The sequence below is a fragment of the Budorcas taxicolor genome, chromosome 10 (genome assembly GCF_023091745.1).
Source record: "Budorcas taxicolor isolate Tak-1 chromosome 10, Takin1.1, whole genome shotgun sequence".
In the NCBI taxonomy this organism is placed as follows: domain Eukaryota; kingdom Metazoa; phylum Chordata; class Mammalia; order Artiodactyla; family Bovidae; genus Budorcas; species Budorcas taxicolor.
In genome coordinates this window covers 57,237,427-57,259,163 of record NC_068919.1, presented here as the reverse complement: position 1 = coordinate 57,259,163, position 21,737 = coordinate 57,237,427, and the positions used below count along the sequence as shown (strand labels likewise).

The following is a 21,737-nucleotide window of genomic DNA, read 5'->3' as shown; positions in this document are numbered from 1 at the left end:
TGGTCACCTCTATATCCCGTTTCTTAAAATGGCTTCTCATATAGAAGGCACTCGTAAATATTTGTAAATGAATGAACTGCCCAGTATCTTAAGAATTTTCCAATAGTTAAGCAAAGTTTTATTAAAGTTAATATTTATAACAGTTGAGATCATTTTATCAAAGAATGCCACACCAAACTGAGATAAAACTCTAACAAATAACATTTATTTTTCTCTTACATATGTATTTCACAGCCTAAATACCACACTGCCTTCAGAGGAAGGTGCTTTGATGCCATTATGTTACTATTTACTGCACAGGCATTAAACATTCTCATTAACATGATGAGACAATTTGCTGGTAAACATTTAAACACACAGACACTGGTTTCAATATTTTAAGAACATATGTTTGGTCATAACCAAGAAGTACATCAAAATATGACAACATTGGCTAATATTTTTCAAGCAAATAATATTTAACTCTGCATATACAATAGGCTGTGATAATAAATAATATCACCAATCTCATCAACTATTAATTGGCCACAAAAAGCCTAACATTCATTTTAATTATGATATGAAATGCTCTACTGGTGTAGTTTCAACATAGCCTTCAAATGTTGTGGGTGTTTAACCTTGAAGAGTGAAAAGAAAAAGTACTAAACTGGACTAAAAAAAGAAGTATTAACTTGGTATGATTTGGTTAACTACAAATATGTCATGTCCAACTATTACATTCCTAACATGAAGGCAAATATTTAAATAGAAAAACTAGCAGTCCAAAAAACGTGAATGTGCAAACTGTGAGGAAAACATTGCATTTAAATTTGCACTCATTTGCAAATTACAGTACTAGCTCAGTATAAACACTAACAACAGGAAAAATATTCAGCAGGAAAGAATGGGAACAACCTCTCACAGCAGAGAACTAGTCACTGAACATGGCTCCAAAGCTGAGAGTGTTTCTGGTGACCTGGAGCTTCAAACTCCTTATGACTGTTCTTCATTCAACAAAGGAGACTGCAGGCATGCTACAATCAGTGGTAAGAATAGGAAGAAAAACCTGAAACAGCAACATTTTCTTCCTAGATTTGGTGTAAAAGTCTTCTCATTATTATAACTTAGTTACAGGCTAACTTCTAACCTTGATTGTTTTCTGAGTCAGGTTTGCTAAATGCTGTAAAGAATAGCTACCTTCATACAATACTAGGGTTTTGCTTTATTTAAATATTGTCAGCATGATAAAAGGTTACATGCACAGTCATTCTACCAGCCCACATAGGCACAACTCGGCCTAACACTCACCTTCGATCAGATTCTACACAGAGATTCTCTGTATTGTTTTCAGTGGGTAAACAACTGCTTGGAAAGCAGAAATGCCTAATAATTTCTGCAGGGTGTTTTTAACTGAAGTGTTTATAAAAATAAAGCCCCAACCTTTAAGCCTACAGAATGTCAAGAATTCTATGAGGGATGTTAAAAGCACTGGGCAAAACCCTGGTTTTCAATGTCCCGTCTGCCCCACAGGAGAAGATCCGGTTGCCCTGGGTGATGTTGATCTGCATGACTCCAGCCCCCAGGTTCCTGAATATGGACTGTTTAGCGTGTTCATTTTTAAATGAATGAATTAGGCCATGGCCTGTCAATCTCCAAACCTAGTTTAGAGGAAAACGTGAAAACAAAAAGTGTAAGTCTTTTCAGAAAGAGATGAGAAACTTTCAAAAACATGGCCTTCACTTATGTTCTCCCAACCCAAATGACCTCTTTAAAGCCCAAACTTCCCCCTCAACTACCTCCTTCCCAACAGCTTATTTAATTAGAAACACCACTCAACAGGGCTCATTTACTATCCTTACAGTTCCCTGTACCTTCTTTCAAATTCCTTTTTTTCACATCCTCTTATTTCATATTAACCATATATAACCCCATCTCTAGTTCAATTAAATACATTCCTAACATACTAAGCTTTGGCCCTGGGGCAGTATAAAAGAACAGTACTGCCTCACTTATCTGGAAACCTCAACTGTGCAAAATAGAGTCAGGGACTGGAGACAGAAATGGGGAGAGGGGAGGAGGTCCCCAGAAACTCCATGCGTTAATTAAACACATAGAGTTCCTTAAAGCTTTTTAATGACCTGAGAGTATACTGAGTTCATCTGGTTTTCTAGGTCCTAACAAGAACCACACAGAAGGAAGGAAGGAAGGAAGAGAGAGACAGACAGTGTTCACACAAAGAGGGTGGTGAGTTTTTTGCTGTGGTTCCCCTTCCCAATCAGCCTTGATAGAAGATAAACATAAAAGCACATTTGCACATCTCTCATACCGACTCACCTTGATGTTACCTTCTGCTGAACCTGTAGTAAAATACTCCTCACAGGGGTCGAGAGCCAGTGCCTTAATAGCAGAGTCATGCGCCTGGAATGTGTGCATTAGCTGTCTCTGCCTGATGTCAAAAATGCAGATGTATCCTTTCCTGCCTCCAGATATGAGGAGTTGCTGTTTTGGTGCATACTGAAGCACCGTGGCACCATGATCGTGGCATGTGAAACCTGAAGAGAAACATCAAGAGCCTTTCCCAAACCATGTCTACTTTGGCACTGCTGGTAATTTTTAAATACAGATTTCAGTAATACAGAAATTACTGCCATTTCCCTTCTAAATTTCTATAATCATGATCAAAGTAAAAAGATTGCAAGCACTGACAGGAAAAAACTTCTTATTCATAACCTCAGTATGAAAACACACATACACACAGGAAGTTTAAGCTCTAACTAAGCTATACTGTCTCCTTAGAATGCAGAAGCCAAAATACAGAGGAGAACAAGCTTCTCAGCGATACTCGATATCTTTCCTAATACCCACCATGACAAGTATTCACCCTTTCACAGTCCCTGTCCATATACAAAGCCTCATCAAAAATTGTCTAGAGCGCAGGGAACCATATAATATCCTGTGATAAACCATAATGGAAAAGAATGTAGGTACAACTGAGTCTCTTTGCTATATAGCAGAAATTAACATTGTAAATCAACTATTCTTCTTAACGAAGTAATTAAAACTACACTAGTGTGAAAACGGCCAGCTCCAAATTAAGAAGCTATCCTTCCTGGGACTCTCTGCATTCTAATATGATTAAAGCCTTAATTTAAAAGATGTTAATAATTATTCACTAAAAAAAAGAATTTTTCAATCAAAATTGAAAATTACATCTCTCAAATAATACATCTTCATCGTAAAAGAAATCTTTTTTTTTTTAAGTCCACCTAGCTTTGTTTAACTCAAAACTTACTAGAGCTTTGAGCATTTTTGGTGGCATTGTGTGGAAAACTGATCTTTTGGATGGCAATCTGGAAACACTGTCACAAAAGGAATACTGTTCAATTGGCATTGTTCATACTTCTAATTCATCATAAGGTTAACTTTCATTTTATGGTTAGGTTTAATTCTTTAAAATATGATCTCATTTCTGTTGAGCTCAATAAATACTTTGCCACTAAATCCTTCAACAGCCTTGACTCTGCGACATATGGACTAAAGCCCACCAGGCTCCTCTGTCCGTGGGATTCCACAGGCAAGAAAACGGGAGTGGATTGCCATGACCTCCTTCAGGGGATCTTCCCAACCCAGGGATCGAACTCTTGTCTCCTGTGACTGCTGCATTGGCAGGTGGGTTCTTTACCACTGGCACCATCTGGGAAGACTTGTTAGTAGCACCACTCCCCATACTATATTTTCTGAAGGGAATACAACACAAAGATTATTCTAGCCTAGCCGGATGTCTGTGACCATACATATTTACCTCAGCAAGCCAGCCAGCATTCCAGTTAACTTTTAGAATTTTATTCATTCTATATATTTCTCCATTTTTAACCCGTGAACAAACTATACACACTGAACTTACTAGTTAAAACCAGGAAAGCACTCTTTCATAGCATAATGAAAATCGAAGAGTTGACTCACCATGAATGAGGCTGTTTCCGGGTGTTATCAATGTGTCCCAGAGGCATACATTTCTAATAAAAATACATCATAGATAAGTTGTTCTAAGTCATCACTGGGATAAACTATGTCTTTACATCAAATATTTTCACTTATTGAGTCTTATGGTTTTTTGGTTCACTTACATTTATAAAGCAGTGATTCTCAACTAGGATGAGGGTAGAGGTTAGGACTGAGAATATATCTCTTCCAAGAGTCTAGCCTTTTCAAACTACAGGGTTCTGTGTCTCACATGGTCCCACCTGACTCGTCCCCATCTCATCTCCTGGCCCTCTCTCTTTTCCATTATTACTCCAGGGAAAATGAGACATCATTTCCTGAGTAGAAGAAACACTTCTCTATCCCTGGGCATCAATACCACAGGGAAATGAGAGGTATCATTCATGGGCACATGCTGCCAATGAAAACAATCGAAGGCAAAGAAAATGTTGAGAATGCTACAGAGTCTCAAAAATCTGCCAGTATTTAATACCAGTTAAAAAGAATTCCACATACTTATTAGTAGATTACATTGGGAGTAATTTTGGCCTGTTTCTGATAAGGAAAGCTGCTCAAAAGAATTTGTAACAAAGTTTTTGTATTTCTGAGGTTGAAAAACCTGACTAAATATAGAAATCCATACTTTCTAGCAAGAGTGCCTTTCTGCCTAAAATAGGCTTATTTCTGGTTTGCATCTTTGTCAACCTACCTGTTATCATTCGAGTGTCCAGATGTGGCAACTAGACTCGAAGAGGTAACAAATGCAAAGTCACTTGTGGCTTTACTGTGGCACTGCCAGCTCTGTAGGGACGAAGTGCAGCTGCTGTTATCTCAGAACCCAGTAAGATGTGGTAAGCAGACAGACAGACAGACACACACACAGAGTTCTGCTAATCATTTACTACATGCAAAAGCTGGAGACAGTTTTTAAAATCTAGAATAAAGAGTAAATGATAGGATTTGCTGTCATCTGCACATTATTTGGCTAATATCAAACAAGCTAGTAAAAACAACCAACTTTTTTTAAGATTATGTAACAAAGGGATAGAACAAGTACATGAATTTAAGCAAGCAATTTAATTAAGGGCCCAGGCAATTTTAGTGCTTATCTCAAATACATTTAATAAGCTTTAATGATATTAAATCATAACAAACAGCCACCACCCAAAGACGAACAACTCCTACATGCCCATCTAGTCTTAGACCTGAAGGACTCAAGTCAAACTATAACCTTAATACCACCTCTGTGGGCCCTGCCTTTACTCCAGGTAAAGAGCAATAATAAAAAAAAAAAAAAAAAAAACAAAGTAAAAGTGGTCCTGCAAAATAATGCACAGGTTTAAGGTTGCCCAAGACTGCCTGAAGATGTTCCAGAGCTGTAGCAAACCACTTACTGAGACAGACATGATTCTCCTTTTTGGATCAGGTGTGGAAGAACAGAAACTTGGAGGTGAGGAGTCAGGAGAAGGAGCAGGGTATTTAAAATAAAACAGACATTTTTCTGTTTGGAATTATTTTGGTATATTACAGAAATGACAAAGACCAGAGGGTAGATTGAAGGTCACTTCCACTTCTATAAAGATTTTATGACACAGTCTATATGTATTAATTTAAGAGAATCATCTCCAGACATGCTCAGCTGCATCATCAAATGACTGAAATGGTATTTGGATTAATGGATGAAGTCACCTATGGGGATTGGTTATTTTAAAATCTAGTAAGTAATATGCTGGAGCAAACTGGCATGCACGGAACTGTCTGGTTCTTATTATAGTACCTAAAATGAATCACTATAAAATTCTATCATTAGGAAGTTATAGATTTCAAAATGGATGAAAGTATAATAAAAATGTATCCTAAATAGTACTACACACAGGGAAGGCCCCTAAAAATTTTCAAATACAATGGTCATCCTTGAGGCTGTGAAAACCACAGTTTTGGTTATTCTGATCTAGAAGGAGGGCAATGATGGGTGCTGGGCTATGGTTCCTGGCAGAGTGGTCCCTTTCCCAAAAGATCTACCAGTGGGATTTGCTGTCTGAAACAAACACTTCACAAACAAGGCAGCCTCTGCACGTACCCTGGGAATACTGAGTGATACTTACCATGTAAGGTTTAGGATTTGACGCAGTTTGGTTTACTTGCCAGATACTCAGAAAACCCTCTCCATCTGCAACACCACACTGTAAGAATAGTGTGAATATTAAACACAGCTTCTGAGTAGCCATGTCAAAGTTAAAATCACTTATCAAGAGGAGAGTCACTCAGTCCCACTTTACCAACATCCTGCCTGTACGTATGTTCCTGCTGCTGTAGTTCGCAGTCAGTTCAGTCACCCAGTCGTGTCCGACTCTAGATTGCAACCCTATGAATCGCAGCACGCCAGGCCTCCCTGTCCATTATCAACTCCCGGAGTTTACCCAAACTCATGTCCATCGAGTCGGTGATGGCATCCAGCCATCTCATCCTCTGTCATCCCCTTCTCCTCCTGCCCTCAATCTTTCCCAGCTCAGGGTCTTTCTTTTCCAATGAGTCAGTTCTTCGCATCAGGTGGCCAAAGTATTGGAGTTTCAGCTTCAGCATCAGTTCTTCCAATAACTATTCAGGACTCATTTCCTTTAGGATGGACTGGTTGAATCTCCTTGCAGTCCAAGGGACTCTCAAGAGTCTTCTCCAACACCACAGTTCGAAAGCATCAATTCTTCGGCGCTCAGCTTTCTTCACAGTCCAACTCTCACATCCACACATAACCACTGGAAAAACCATAGCCTTGACTAGACGGACCTTTGTTGGCAAAGTAATGTCTCTGCTTTTTAATATGCTGTCTAGGTTGGTCTCAGGAAACCCCAAGTACTGCAGATATCCTGCCACCTTTTAAAGGCTTTTCCATGCCTATTTCACTGCTTTATTCCAAATTTCTGTAGTATAATTTAGGGGGGAAAAAAAAACCTGGTTTCTCTCAGGTGCCTAACTTCATACAGGGGCACCATCAATACATGCAACAAAAACAGAATTCTTTATAATCACAGAATATTTAGTGTATCTGTAAGTGGATAATTAATTGATCCACACAAAATCCTGTGGATTTATGCTCTTATTGAGAGCCAAAGGGCTATATAAACAAACACCAAACTGCCTCAGTTCAGTTGTTCACTGTATCCACCCTCTGTGACTCCATGGACTGCAGCACGTCAGGCTTCCCTGTCCATCGCCAACTTCCAGACCTTGCTCAAGCTCATGTCTATCGAGTCGGTGATGCCATCCAACCATCTCATCCTCTGTCATCCCCTTCTCCTCCTACCTTCAATCCTTCCCACCATCAGGGTCTTTTCAAATGAGTGGAGTTTCAGCATCAGTCCTTCCAATGAATATTCAGGACTGATTTCCTTTAGCATGGACTGGCTGGATTTCTTTGCAGTCCAAGAGACACTAAAGAGTCTTCTCCAACACCACAGTTTAAAAGCATCAATTCTTTGGCGCTCAGCTTTCTTTATAGTCCAACTCTCACATCTATATATGACTACTGGAAAAACCATAGCTTTGACTAGACAGACCTTTGTCAGCAAAGTGAAGTCTCTGCTTTTTAATATGCTGTGTAGGTTGGTCACAGCTTTTCTTCTAAGGAGCAAGTGTCTTTTACTTTCATGGCTGCTGCCAACATCTGAAGTGATTTTGGAGCCCCCCAAAACTAAACTGCCTGCTAAGCTTAAATTTGTAGTGACTGAATTTGTTTTTAGATGTAGCTTTACTAGCCATTTATTCATAAATACCCACAATTACTTTCCAATGAATTTAGTAGTAACCCCCTCAAACTAACCTTGTTGCCCTGTGAATTAAAATATAATCTGGTGACTCTTGCATTGCCAGCTTGGCGGAAACAGACAAGCTGCTGAGGTCGTGTCCACTCAAACATTCGTACACTGCCATCCTGAGCACCTGTAAGATCTGAGACACAAGAGGAAAAGCAAAAACTTAAGACATAAAGCTACAGAAAGGGTTCCAATGCTTCCAATTCTATAAGCCAGCTTCAGAATGGTAGAAGCCACTCACAGTTCTTTGTTGATGAATAAAACACTTACAGTACTGATGGACTGGGTGTGACGTCATTCTTTTAACATTATGGAGATTTCTTTTCATAAGCTTTAAAAGAAGATGAAAATGAATTTATATTGTGGCATCACAGAAGAAATAAGGAAGGATATGCTTCAGTCCACATCTAATTCTATAATTCTAATAACATTTATTCTCTCACACTGGATTATTACTAAAATAAACCCTGTTGTGGATTTTCTGACCCCCTAAATACATGACACTTGTCTGAACAGGCTGGGGAAGTACAGTCACTTGATGGCTTGGCCCTGGTCTGTGTGGACTGTGAGGACACCGAGCGGCTTCATCTATGGATCAAGGGAACTCTCCTCCAAGTGCCCGTCCCTGAGGATAATCAGAACTATCTCCAGATTCTTCAGAGCAGAACATGAGAATGGGACCCCTTGACTACGATGATTAACAATAATGTTATTGGTGCACTTTTCAAACACAGAGTAGACACGAATTCCTTTCCGTCTCTGTTTACCACCATGTGCCTCTCAGTTTGCTCATTTATAAAATTAAAATCACCTAGGTTGTTATGAGAAAAAAAGCATGCACCTGAGACAAACTCATAGCATGCTAGCTATCCACTGTGGTGTACTAACTACTGGTCAGGGCTCAGATCTGCAGCCCACCATTCCTATGTCAAAGTCACTTAGACCTATTTTTGAGCGAGTCCATATCCAGAAACCATACCTAATAGTAAATGACATACCACACTAGCTCCAGTGCTAGTCTGTCCACTGCCCAGCCATGGCAGAGATGAAGATGGATGCACCTGACTTGCTGAATAGGATGTTGCAGTGGGTTGATAAAGAGTTGTAGTGGAACCACGGTAATCAATATCATCTGAACTGTGGAAAACATTCGTGTGTTACTGTGAAAGTTCCATTTTTCAACACAAATTCCAATTACAGACCTTTTTATCTACCCAAAGGACAGTCTCTATTTTAAAAAAATAAAATGAATAAATATCCATGAGGAAAACTTAGGTACAAGTCCTAATCATCGCCAATTTTAGTACTGGTTAACTTTTTGCATTTAGGCAAAATGTAAGTTAAATGTTTGGGGGAATTTTGTTGTACAAATTAGAGCAAATGTTTGTTTTGAAGTATTTAATACAGATTGGCTTTTTATCCTGTATAGAAAAAGACTGTATGTTCTCAAGTACAGATACCCATTTATAAAATTCATACATGTTAAAGAAATCTGAGTTAAAAGTTTTCCTAGAGTGAGGTATTAGTTATCACATTAAAATGTTAATTTTTAATTGTTATATAACACAGTTCCATCTATCCTGAAGTATGACTGCAACTTAGTTATATTCTATACTAACAGGTGAGAACCAGAACAGTGGAAGAGGCTATCCTGGCACCATTCCCAGTACATAAAATTTCCAAGAGTCTGGAGAAAAGAAGAGGGAGGGCAAACGTGGAGGAGACACCCCAAAATAGGAAAGTGTTCCTGCACTCTTGGTGCAGTGTCCAGAGTTTTACTGAAAAGCAAGGCTGTCTACATTTTTATCTTAAAAAAAAAAAAAAAAAAGGTATGCTTATAAGGAGATAAGAAGAAACACTGAAAATTAGTAAATATGGCTCAGTCTACTTAATATATTTGTATATTCTGCTTTTTACAGTAATTATCCAAATCAGCTAAATTTATTTACCACTGTGTAAATTTCTGACATTTCTTTGGAGTTAAATGTCAGTAATTAGCATTAGGCTTTGAGGATTTTTCTGACTCAAACCCTAGGAATAGCTCAGGGTCTAATGGAAGCAGCAGCAGTACTTTGTACACTGAAGTAAAGGAGAGCCTTTTATTGGTAGCTAAACCAATTATGTTTGTCTCCTTCTCAAATGAAGGGAGAGACACACACATGGTTTTCAAGACAATTCAAATCACAAGCATAACCATTTAATAGACTCTTTGAAGAAAGCTATATTTAAAATTGACTACTATACCCCATGCAAAATGTTTTTGGTGTTAAAAATAAATAAATAAATTGACTACATAAGGTAAGCAAACCTTTTGGATTCTCTGTCATATTCTTCTCCAATCCATATGTATGATTGACAGGCCAGTAGAGAAGTAATATCGAGCTCTTGTACATCATGTGTTGAAGCCAAAACAATTTCATTACAGTTTGCCTATAAAGCAAAGGCAGAGGCAATAACTAAGCAATTTCACTAAACCAAAGTACTACATTCTTCATAATGACTGAAGCATTTACCTTATTAATGGAAAATGCCATGATCATATCTGACTCTTTATGAATGATTTTTGCCTTTCCGCCTGGATAGCCCAGATCTGCTTCAACCTACAAGACACATGTCAGCAGTTTTAGTTGTCACAGCACAGCTTTATAAAGATACACGTATATCCCACAAAACTTTAAAGGACAAGAAGAAAATGTAGCAGCAGCAAGAAAGAAGGTACCAGTAATTTTAGTGTGTTGATAATTAAATGTGGAATTAGCTTTGATTCTCTGATGCCTGTAATCACCCCAATTACAAAATTTCCATTTGATTACAGGATACTGAGTAACTGTCACAAAAGATTAGCTAACATAATTTTCATTAGTGTTTATAACAGAAAATGTGTCTCTTGTCTCTTCCCAAAGTGCACAAAGATACAGCAGCAAGAATGTGAGAGAAAAAGACACAGAAAGACAATGGAGTCATGTAAGAAATGAAATATTTTTAAATAAGGGTGATGAGATAGGAGTAAGAAGTTGGAGAGAAGAACAGTTAGAAAGGAATGAAGGAGATGGATGAGAGGAAAGCGTTATGCTTAGAGTCAAAGGTGACAGGAAGGAAACAAGAGGCAGAATCAACAAGGAGGAAACATAAAACAATCATGCTTTAGAATAGATTTTGAAAAGGGACAGAAGTGAAGATGGGACAGGAAGCAACAAGGAGAAGAACCAACTGCAAGAGAGCTCAAGCCTGACACAGTGGAGCATCTCCTACCCTGTGCCACTGAGGTGTGTGGGAGCAATGAGCACTCTGACTAGTTAGCCAGCTGGGCAAATCATGGTTAGTATCAGAGATGCGGGGTTAGCTCCTTGAACTTTAAAGAATGAGCTAAATTTGAGAGCATGGAACACTACCTTGATCTGGCAATCTTCTGCTACGCAGTTTTGTTTGACCTGCTCCACATGTTCTTCTATAGACTTAAACAACACCACATCGTCACAAATGCAAAACACACGCATGAAACGGAATTATAAAAAAAAAAAAAAAGAAAATCTTCAAATTGAAATGGACACTCCATCACTTAAAGATGGTAAAAATGAATTTACAAGCACAACATTAAGAATTAAACTGAGTAAAATGTGATATCAGATAAAACACAACACAAAACATGCAAAATTTATGTATCATACATTTAAAAGCAATTTCAAAATAAAAATTCATTAAATTCATTATTTGTATGTCAGTTACATAACTTGGAAGTTCTAACTGTAAACTCAAAAAAACCCAAAATTTTGAAAAATAAAACCTATTTATACAAGCAGATGCATTCTCTACTATATAGATTCCTATCCTTCTAGGCATTTATTTCAAGTAAAAAATGAAAACTTTTCCTAAACACAGATTAAAAGTACTGATAATTATTTCATTCTTACTCAGAAGGAATATATCCATGAAGAGAGATTCAAGGATTAAAATTCACATCAACCATTTACTACACATAATCTTGGATTTTTCTCCTTACAAGTACATGTTTGATGAGCTAAGACTTGGTAAAGAAATCACACAAATAACTTTGCTCCTGGTTGATGACGGGGCCATTAGGGATGCCTACAATCAGAAGTGGTATTTCTGCTCTGCTGTGGAAACCTCTGAAGGTTTCATCGCAGCAACACATTCCTCCTAATACCAAAACTTCCTGAAGTGCCTGCTTCTCTAGCCAACATGCCCAACACCCCATGCCTTCTGTGACTGCCCGAGGGCTGCTGCAGCTGACGCTGAAGGAATGGGACATGTGTGCAGAGGGTGACTCAGCAGAAGCCAACTGCTGAAGACCCTATCTACCTTTAATCAAGGGGCTAAGCTTCCCACACTTACCGATTTCACAAAGACTTGTTCTGTAGAGTAGTCTCTACCATACTCAGTGAGTAAACATATCTTCTAGTGATTCTAAAATTTCAGCATTTCTCAGAATTTTATTTTTATTGTGATTAAAAAAAATTAGCCAACATTTTAGTATTCTTAGGATTATTTTGTCAATTTTGGTAATTAATTCACTAGATTTACCAAACATATAGACCACCAATATCCTATTTAATAATCAAAAAAGATAAACCACTCTTATTATATGGGTAGTTTTAATAAATTTTGCATATTTCTGAATTAAATTACCAATTTCATTTTGTCCTAACAGCCTTAACATTGTTTTTATAATGTTTTTTCATAAATGAAAACCATTTTTTCAGCAGATCTGTGCTTTCAACACAGTAGCCACTAACCATATGTGGCTGTTTAAACAAAATTAAAAATTCAGTTCCTCAATCACACTAACCATATTTCAGCTGCTCAATAACCACTTGTGGCTGATGACTACTATACTGTAAAGAACAGATACAAATTTCCATCATCACAGAAAGTTCTACTGGACAGTACTGAACAAGACACTGGGCTTCGCAGGTGGCACAGTGATAAAGAACCACTTGCCAATGCAGTAGACACACAAGGTGGGGGTTCGATCCAGGGTTGGGAAGATCCCCTGAAGGAGGAAATGGCAACCCACTCCAGTATTCTTGCCTGGGAAATTCCAGGGACAGGGGAGCCTGGTGGGCTATAGTCCATGGAGTCACAGTCAGACACGACTGAGTGACGGAACACGAAGCACGAACAAGATACTGATTTCATTCAACAATTTAAATTCAAAGGTACAAAAGAGTACATGATAAAAATTCTTCCATGTAAACCCCCAGCCACGTACTTCCCATGCTGGAGCCAACCAACACTTACATAAACAGCATTTTAAGAAATGTTCCATTTATGTCTGTCCCACGTCCCTGTACCTGGAGAGCCTCTTCTGGTAGAAAAACAGAAAAGTACATACAGCTTGGCCTGCTGACTCCAAGAGCAGAGAGATGGAGGGATACAGAGAAGTAGAGGTAAGGGGCAGAATCGGGGAGACTTTTGTTAAGAATGAGGGAAACCAGAAAGGAGACAACAGATCCTGAATCGCAAGACAAGTACTGAGGGTCCAATCAACCTTGACCCTGGCTTCCCACAGCACTCTGAGGCTCTGATGATTCAACAAAACAAAACTGCCAGAAACCTTATGAACAACTAAAGCATACTTTTAAGAAATCAGTCAATAATTTGAAGAACTAACACTCAGAAAATTGATCCTTCAATAAACTGGCTTGAACTGGCTTTCTATGAATAACAGAGCTCTAATTAAGCAGTATCTTTTATCTTAAATCTATTTCTTAGACTTTCTATATCTTATTTTATGGGATTTGGACTCAGTATCACTACAGAAAATGCAGTAAACAACAGATTAAATGAGAGGAAATGAATCTAGCTCTGGGGTTCCCTCAACAAAACCCTACATCAATAATTTCCATACCATTGGGGTCTTCTGTTATCAAAAAAGCTTATAAGACACAAAAGAATCCCTATACTTCATTCCTCCAGTTCCTCACTTAAGTACATAATTTTTAAATCCACAGAAAAAATAAATGACTGTTGACCAGAACTGACCACAATGGCCATCCAAGTGAGTGAATGATTAGTGAAAACAATGAGTTTGGTTCTGCTGCCATAGGCATGGGGAATATTTGAGAGGCAATTCTATTTTCTACCTTGGGAAACTAAACCACATGGTTAGTTTCCCTCTTGGTGTGAAATATAATTCATTTTTCTTTTCTCACTGTTTTTGCCAAATCTTTAATCACATCTTACACTCAGAACACTCTTCAAATTGCTCATTAGCTCATTAAATAACCAAATGGACTGAAATGCTTATATAAACCATCTGCGTACCCCTCATTTTATAATGAGATCATTTTAAGGTTGAAAGTACCACTCTCTCAAATTCATGATTCTTTCTGAACCCTGTATGGCATTACATTACTAATTTATATTTAGCTTAAAAATCACCATGCAATGTAGAATCTCTGCCTCACTTTTTAAAAGTAATCTCCTTCATCTCACATTTGGTATTTTTGTAGTTTAATCTCTCTCACAAAATTATCTTGAGTTTGTTGCTTCTGTAGTTTATCCTGTTCATTTCTAAATGCTAAGTAAATAAAGGGTTATGCTGTATTTTCAATTAAATGATATTTGGAGAATCATAACATAGAGTATACTCATTTATATATTAAATTCCCTAAGCCATCCCTCACAATGTTTGTTACATGTAAAATCCCAATGGCAAATATTAGAAAGGACCTATCAACTTTCATTTAATTATACAGGATTTATCCAAGGACCTATGTTGTTTCATTGTTATGAAATAAAAATTATCTGAAGTTTGGTACAATGTTACCTATGATGTATGAAAGATAATGAGTTCAAACCAAAAGTAAATTTCAAATAAATCAAGCACTAGAATCATTAGAAATGTTAAAACTAAATGAAAATTATGAGAGATTTTTTTCCCATAATACCTCACTCTGCTTTCTTTTCTTAGTGAAAATATATCTCATGAATGTCTCTTGAAGTACTTCTTGTTTAACAAGGAAATGCCAAAGTCGCTTGACTGGAAGTGCAGAAGAATCTCGGGATCTAGTTAAAAATAAAAAAAATAAAAAAAACAATGTATCACACTATTTTAGTATATAGAAAATGTTTCATTATTTGCAGATAATTTTTTAAAACCTTCATTATTGCAAAGAAAATATAGCATTAAGCGCAACAAAATTTAATGTTTCACTTTGAATTTTTAGTTCTATAAACTGTTCCTTCATCTGGCAATTAATTCTCTAATTGATGATTCTCCAAATGGACAAGCTAAGCTGAGAGTCAAATGAATCTCTTTTTATTCTCTTTTTAAATTATCCTTTAGGTTGGATCTGATGGTTATAGCATATCACCTATGAATATAAAGTCCCACATTTAATTTTTAACAGCCTAACAAACTAAAAAGCCTTGCTCTTTCAAGTTTATGAGCAATACTCTACATCATGGCCAGCTGCCTCAAAAACAGGATGCTGCTTATCAAAAGGGGCTTCCCAGGTAGCATTAGCAATAAAGAATCCATCTGCCAAAAGACAAGAAATAAGAGGTTCGATCCCGGAAGGAAGGGATGGTAACCCATTCCAGTATTCTTGCCTGCAGAATCCCATGGACAAAGGATCCTGGTGGGATATAGTCTATGGGCCAGTAAAGAGTCAGACATGACTAAAGTGACTTAAGCACATAGCACACAGATGAACAGATAGAAGATCAAAACATCAATAAAAAAACCTTACTGTGTTTAGCATTAAATTACAGACAAAAGGTCAGTAGCATCTTATTTGCATATATACACTGTTACCCAAAGCATTTAAGACTTCTTAAAATGATGACAAAAATAAAGGTTTCTTCCTGATTATAAAATTGTCTATTGAAGTATACATAATAGGAGAAAAATAATTTTCTATCCAGAATTCAGATATTTTCTTTGGCATATACTGCTAGAAACGGGATTGCAAATTCAAGGTCATGCATGGTTTAAAGGCTACTGGCATAATATTGTGCCAAACTGTCTTCCAGAAAGGTTAAGCCAAGCTACCCTTATTAGCATTATAAGAGGATTCTTACTTGAATGGAGTATTTTCAGGTTCTAGCATTGCTTTATTTCGAAGACTAGCTGGTCCAGCTCCAACTGAAAGGTCAGTTGGATATGTGTTGATATAGTTGGGGGGAGGACCTTCAAAATGATCCATTTTCTCTTGTAAGATCTGCTCCCAATTCTCCAAGTTTTTAATCACAGCAATACCTAATGGTGATGTTACAGGCAACTCTAAAATGTAACAGGATATATTTTACTTTGATTAAAGATGTTGACCATCCCCACATATTTACAAAATCCAAATTGTTAGAGCCAAAACATCTGAAAATAGAAATAAATCTGAAAATGTTAATCTAACATCATTTGGATTATTAATGCTTTGAACAAAAGACCAGCCTTCTAATATGAGCTGAGAAAATGTTCAGCTTCTACAGGCTGGTTTCCTGCTTTTTCTTCCAACCTTCCAGGTAGTCAGTAATTCTTGCCATGTGAACTAAAAACCACACACTGGAACCTAAGATAAACAAGACACCTCATAACATCTCCAATGCAGTTTTTTTTTTTTCAGTTCTTTTATATGGATCTTGTAACAAGAAACTTGGTAATTATTAGCATTAATTTTCAAATTCCAAACTTACCAGAAAATTCCAATCCAGCAATGGGAAAGAAATTCCTGACATTGTGAAGTGCAAGCTTAACCATTGTCAAATGTAGAAGAGCCCAGCTGTTCGAACAGAATAAAAAAAATTCACCTTAACTGAAAACTAAAATCATGAGAACATAGTACTGTGTCAATTGTTTGGCCCAATCTCCCACCCAGAAAATAAGCTGTTTTTTCCTAACCATTTACTATTAAAAAAAATAGTACTTTTGCAGTACAGTATCTGAAAATAAAAGATATGCAACAATGGAAAGGGTTTTATTACACAGCCATATGGAATCTAACAGCATATCAATAAATTACGTATTTTCTCACTAAAAATGTTTTTGCCAGCTATTCTTTGAAACAAGATGTGAAATACTCTACTATCTAGCAATTTACCTCAAAAGTAAAGAATTCCTAACCTGAAAGTATAAGTCAATTCTTGTATAAATCCATGATATAACCGTAATGTTGCTTAAAACCAGTAATATCAGGAATTTTTACAAAAGAAAAGGCAGAAAGAAAAAGAAGAAAGCCTCATTTACCTATAGGAGTTAGGGTCTTGGTGCTCCTGTATCTGTATATCTGAAAAAAAAGCATCTTCTTCTTCTTCATCACTATGAATGCTTTCATCAGAATCATATATAACTCCACTATCAGACAAAGGGAGAAATGGCTGCAATAAAATGTGAAGTTATTTTTGAATGGATAATTGGGTTATTTTTATCCTAACTTAATAATGAGCCACTTAATAAAGTGGTGTCAATCGAAATTAAAATTTTCTTTTGAAAACTATACTAGACCTGGGAAAGTCAAGAAACCAAGTTAAAACTCTCAGATTCAATAACAGCTACATACAACACAAATATTTTTTAAATTAATAGTCTTTTTCTTATATATCAGCAACAACTAGTTCAAAAACTCTGAAGAAAAAAAAGTAATTAAGAAACATAATACCAAAGGAAAAACTTGATGAAAACTGTGAGAGCTACGGTGAAGGAAATTACAAATCCCTTTAAAATCTAAATAAGGAGACTGAAGCATTAAAAATAATGATTCTTTAATTTACATGTTTTAGGTAATTGCAATAAAAATTTCCACAGGGATTTCTTCCCCTTTTTTGAAACTTGATAATGACTGTAAAGTTCACAGGGAAGAAAAAAATAGGTAAGATTAGCTGAGAAATCTGTCTAAAGTCAAAGATAAGGTTTCTTAGTGAATATTAAAATCAGTAATTAAAACAAGTGCAGTCTAGCAATTGATCGATGGGAAAATATAGTCCAAGAAGAGTATATAAATAAGAAATTAATCGTATGACGCAGGTAACATCTTAAAGTTGTTGGGAGGGAAGGAAAGACAACTACTTGTAAGGGTGGGAAGAGAGGATAAGCAGGGCACGAAAGTCTGCTTCTCACCTCACTCTAGATGAACAGGAGAGTTAAAAGGTAAAAAGAATGAGGAGGAGGAGGGAACAAAGGAAGAGAAGATAACAAAAGCAAACATTTATTAGTGGGAAGAACTTCGCTTAAAAACAATGTAACATCATTTTATAAAAGTATGGATAGACGTGACTAAATAAACTTCTTAAAACTTCTGTATGTTAAAAACACAAACAGAATTAAAAGGCAAATAAACTGGGAAAAGTATCACAAGTAAGGTAAATTGCTAATATCCTTAATAAATAGTTCATTCAAAATAAGAAAAATATTACAGTTCTAATAGATAATTTAGTTAAGAACATGAAAAGTCAGTGCCTCAAAGTAGAAAACCTAATAATGGCTGTAGATTCATTAACATTTTTATATCACTATAACAAGAAATAAAAATTTAACCAAATTGACAAAAATGAAAAAGGAATACTTAATGACAGTAAAGTCATATGTGTGCTCACTATTCTCAGAGTATAAATCAGTAATCTGGAGATATATATCAAAAGGCTTTGACCCAGTACTTCTTAATTACATAATCAGAATGTGAATAGGCTTTTCAAAACAGATTATTAATCTCAGCATTATTTATAAAAATGAAAAAATAAATATAGCAAAAGGCTAATAGGAAAAATGTAAACTATAACATACTCACCAAACTGAATAGTTATTTCACATGATTCACATTTTGAGATAGATTCTTAATATCTATTTTTTTATAATTTTTAAAAATTCAACATTTGAACAGCTAAGTCAAAATGTGATCCTTTAAAAGGACACACTGTCTATGCAGCAACAGCTCCAAAGTATTTTTGGGCAGTTTGATACCTTTTATATCTGAAGTAGCCTTACCAGAAAAGAGAAAATCTAAAATTGACAAAGTAGTATTTTTAAGACTTCCAAATGATAAATGATTTTAACAAACAAAATTTGCCTCAAACTAATAAACTTAAAATCTGTAGGGCAAATAAAAATGCCCCCTTCCTTTTGAACCTCCTTCCCACCTGCCACCACATCCCACCCTCTAGGTTATCACAGAGCACCAGTTTGAGCTCCCTGCACCATACAGCAAATTCCTACTGGCTATCTATCTTACATATGGTAATATGTTTCAATACTACTCTCTCCATTCATTCTACCCTCTTCTTCATTCACTGCATCCACAAGCCCATTTTCTATGTCTCCATTGCTGCCCTGCAAATAGGTTCATCAGTAACATCTTTCTAGATTCCATATACACGCATTAATACAAGATATTTTTCTCTTTCTGACCTACTTCACACTGTAAGATAGGCTCTAGGTCCATCCACCTCACTAGAACTGACTTGTATGTGTTCCTTCTTATGACTAAGTAATACTCCATTGTATACATGTACCACAACTTCTTTATCCATTCATCTGTCGATGGATACCTAGGCTGCTTTCCGTGTCCTGGCTATCATAAGTAGTGCTGCAGTGAACACTGGGGTACATGTATCTTTTTCAATTACGGTTTTCTCAGGGTATATGCAGAGAAGGCAATGGCACCCCACTCCAATACTCTTGCCTGGAAAATCTCATGGATAGAGGAGCCTGGTAGGCTGTAGTCCATGGGGTCGCTAAGAGTCGGACATGACTGAGTGACTTCACTTTCACTTTTCACTTTCATGCATCGGAGAAGGAAACAGCAACCCACTCCAGTGTTCTTGCCTGGAGAATCCCAGGGACGGGGGAGCCTGGTGGGCTGTTGTCTACGGGGTCACACAGAGTCAGACAAGACTGAAGTGACTTAGCAGCAACAGCAGCAGCAGCAGCAGCAGGGTATATGCCCAGTAGTGGAACTGTTGGGTCATATGGTAGTTTTATTCCTATTTTTTTAAGGGATACTGTTTCTCTATAGTGGCTGTACCAACTGACATTCCCACTAAGAGTGTAGGAGGGTCCCCTTTTCTCCACACCCTCTCCAGTGCTCATTGTTTGTAGACTTTTTGATGACAGCCATTCAGACTGGTGTGAGATGATACATCACTGGAGTTTTGATTTGCATTATAAAATTTCCAGCAGATTCTTGCTTCAAGCCCTTGACATTTGAAATAGTTGGATACTTGATGAGGAAATTTAACTTGCTTCCAAAATTATAAAAATATCAGCTTTATAAAATGTATCTATTCATGGAGGTACTTTCTCTAATTTGGGATCAAAATGTAAAATGTTTACACAGGAAAACTGCAGTGCATTAAAATATTCAATACATAAAACATGTTTAAATCCATAATAACAAAAGTCACTTGCTTCTCTGAAGGATGCTAGAGAATCACTCATCACTTTGAAAACTGGTACAAAAAGCAAAGAATAAAGCATTTATCCTGTATTTTTCTTTCAAAATGCACTTCAGGTTAACCAAATAGGATGAATAAGGAAGTATTTCAGCAAATAAATAAAACTCCCCAAATTTACAAAAATGGATTCAGGCAAAGATCATCAATTAACATCCCAAAAAAGAATGTATCCTGGTGAAAATACACAAAACCAGCTAAGAAGAAATCCTGTACTCCCTTTTCCCTACCTAATCATGGTGGAATGTGATAATGTCTCTAAATTTAACTCTCACTTTACAGAAAAACAGAAAATCAGAGGAATATGGTCAAAAGACCAAACACGGGGATGCCATCAGCAAGCCACTGAAAATTTTTAAATGACAAATTCTGGGGCAAAAAAAAGGGGCAGGGGTAAATTTAACAAAGTGAGGTGGGGTAGAACCTACAGATTAAAAGAGACTTAAGACATATAAACCAACTGTAATATATGAATCATTCTGGATCCTGATTTAACAAACCAACTGTTCAAAAACATTAAAGGTATAATTGGGGAAAATGTGAACATTCTCTGGATACTTGATAGTAAAGAACCGTGTGTGAGTGTATGTGTATGTAAATGTGAGTGTTTATGTGTGTGTCTGTGTGAGAGAGAGATAATGCTCATGTGTTACTGGTTCAAAACACTTCTTTTTTAAAAAATACATAATGAAATATTTATGAATGGAATTTCAGGTTTGGATTTGCTCCCAAACAATCTTGGGAGTGGGAAGAATTATAATGCAACAGAGATAAAGAAGGAAACCTGTCAACAGAATGTGAAGTGCTCAAAACACCAAGTGCAGAAAAGCACACACCCAGCACTGTACAAAATGGGACTATGTAGGATCTAGTCACCATGAGTATTCTGATCCCCAGAGAAGTTCCCTCTGCTTTGGAGAAACAGATATGTCATGGGGCCTCATGAAACCCATGGTCTAATGAAACTCTCAAATATCCATCCACCTTCTCCTGCTCTAATTTCATGCTGACCAAGGTAACTACTGACAATCAGAAGGGATGCTAGATGGTAAATACAAGTATTCCAGTCCCTAGAAAAGGATGATGCTGATTATGTTAGTAAACTGAGTTCTGGTTTATACTTAGGTCCCATATGATTTTAATTTGTCTCAACCATATCAAGTGTCTGATCATTTCTGAATGATTATTCAGCTTCTGGAGTTGAGAGATGAAATGTCTAAACTATGGTGATTCAACCCAGAAGCTGCCCCATCATTCCTATGTGATGCAAACAGACAGACATACAGAATGCATTCCTCAGGCCCCTTACCTTTGCAACAAAATAATCCCACATACTAAGTTCAGGAGGAATAAACTTTTCTTTGTAAGATGGTCTTTCTGCAGGCACAGGTGGTGGGGTAGTGTCCTTTATAGGTCTTCCAGGGACCAGCATTCGCATGTTAAACCTCCTACGGTGTTTATCTATGTCTTCAGAAGGAACAGGAGGTGCTGAATTTAGACAGGAAAAAAAAAAATCCCATTATTTTCCATTATTAATTCAAAGAGTTGACCTTTCTTTTCAGCCTT

At 36.8% G+C, this 21,737-nt stretch overlaps 1 protein-coding gene across 1 annotated transcript in view; it reads right to left on the bottom strand.

The window, feature by feature from the left end:
- Nucleotides 1-1,427: 1,427 nt before the first annotated feature.
- DMXL2 (Dmx like 2) overlaps nt 1,428-21,737 on the bottom strand; it is a 172,064-nt gene continuing 151,754 nt past the window's right edge. The window contains exons 29-44 of the mRNA XM_052647404.1: nt 21,481-21,659; nt 16,975-17,105; nt 16,425-16,510; nt 15,816-16,017; nt 14,681-14,798; nt 11,162-11,224; nt 10,283-10,369; nt 10,078-10,199; nt 8,768-8,906; nt 8,040-8,100; nt 7,778-7,905; nt 6,066-6,143; nt 4,670-4,761; nt 3,943-3,995; nt 2,314-2,531; nt 1,428-1,637 (exon numbers count right to left, since the gene is read on the bottom strand). Of these exons, the coding sequence (XP_052503364.1) occupies nt 1,428-1,637; nt 2,314-2,531; nt 3,943-3,995; nt 4,670-4,761; nt 6,066-6,143; nt 7,778-7,905; nt 8,040-8,100; nt 8,768-8,906; nt 10,078-10,199; nt 10,283-10,369; nt 11,162-11,224; nt 14,681-14,798; nt 15,816-16,017; nt 16,425-16,510; nt 16,975-17,105; nt 21,481-21,659 (1,967 nt within the window). The remainder of the gene's footprint in view (nt 1,638-2,313; nt 2,532-3,942; nt 3,996-4,669; nt 4,762-6,065; nt 6,144-7,777; nt 7,906-8,039; nt 8,101-8,767; nt 8,907-10,077; nt 10,200-10,282; nt 10,370-11,161; nt 11,225-14,680; nt 14,799-15,815; nt 16,018-16,424; nt 16,511-16,974; nt 17,106-21,480; nt 21,660-21,737) is intronic.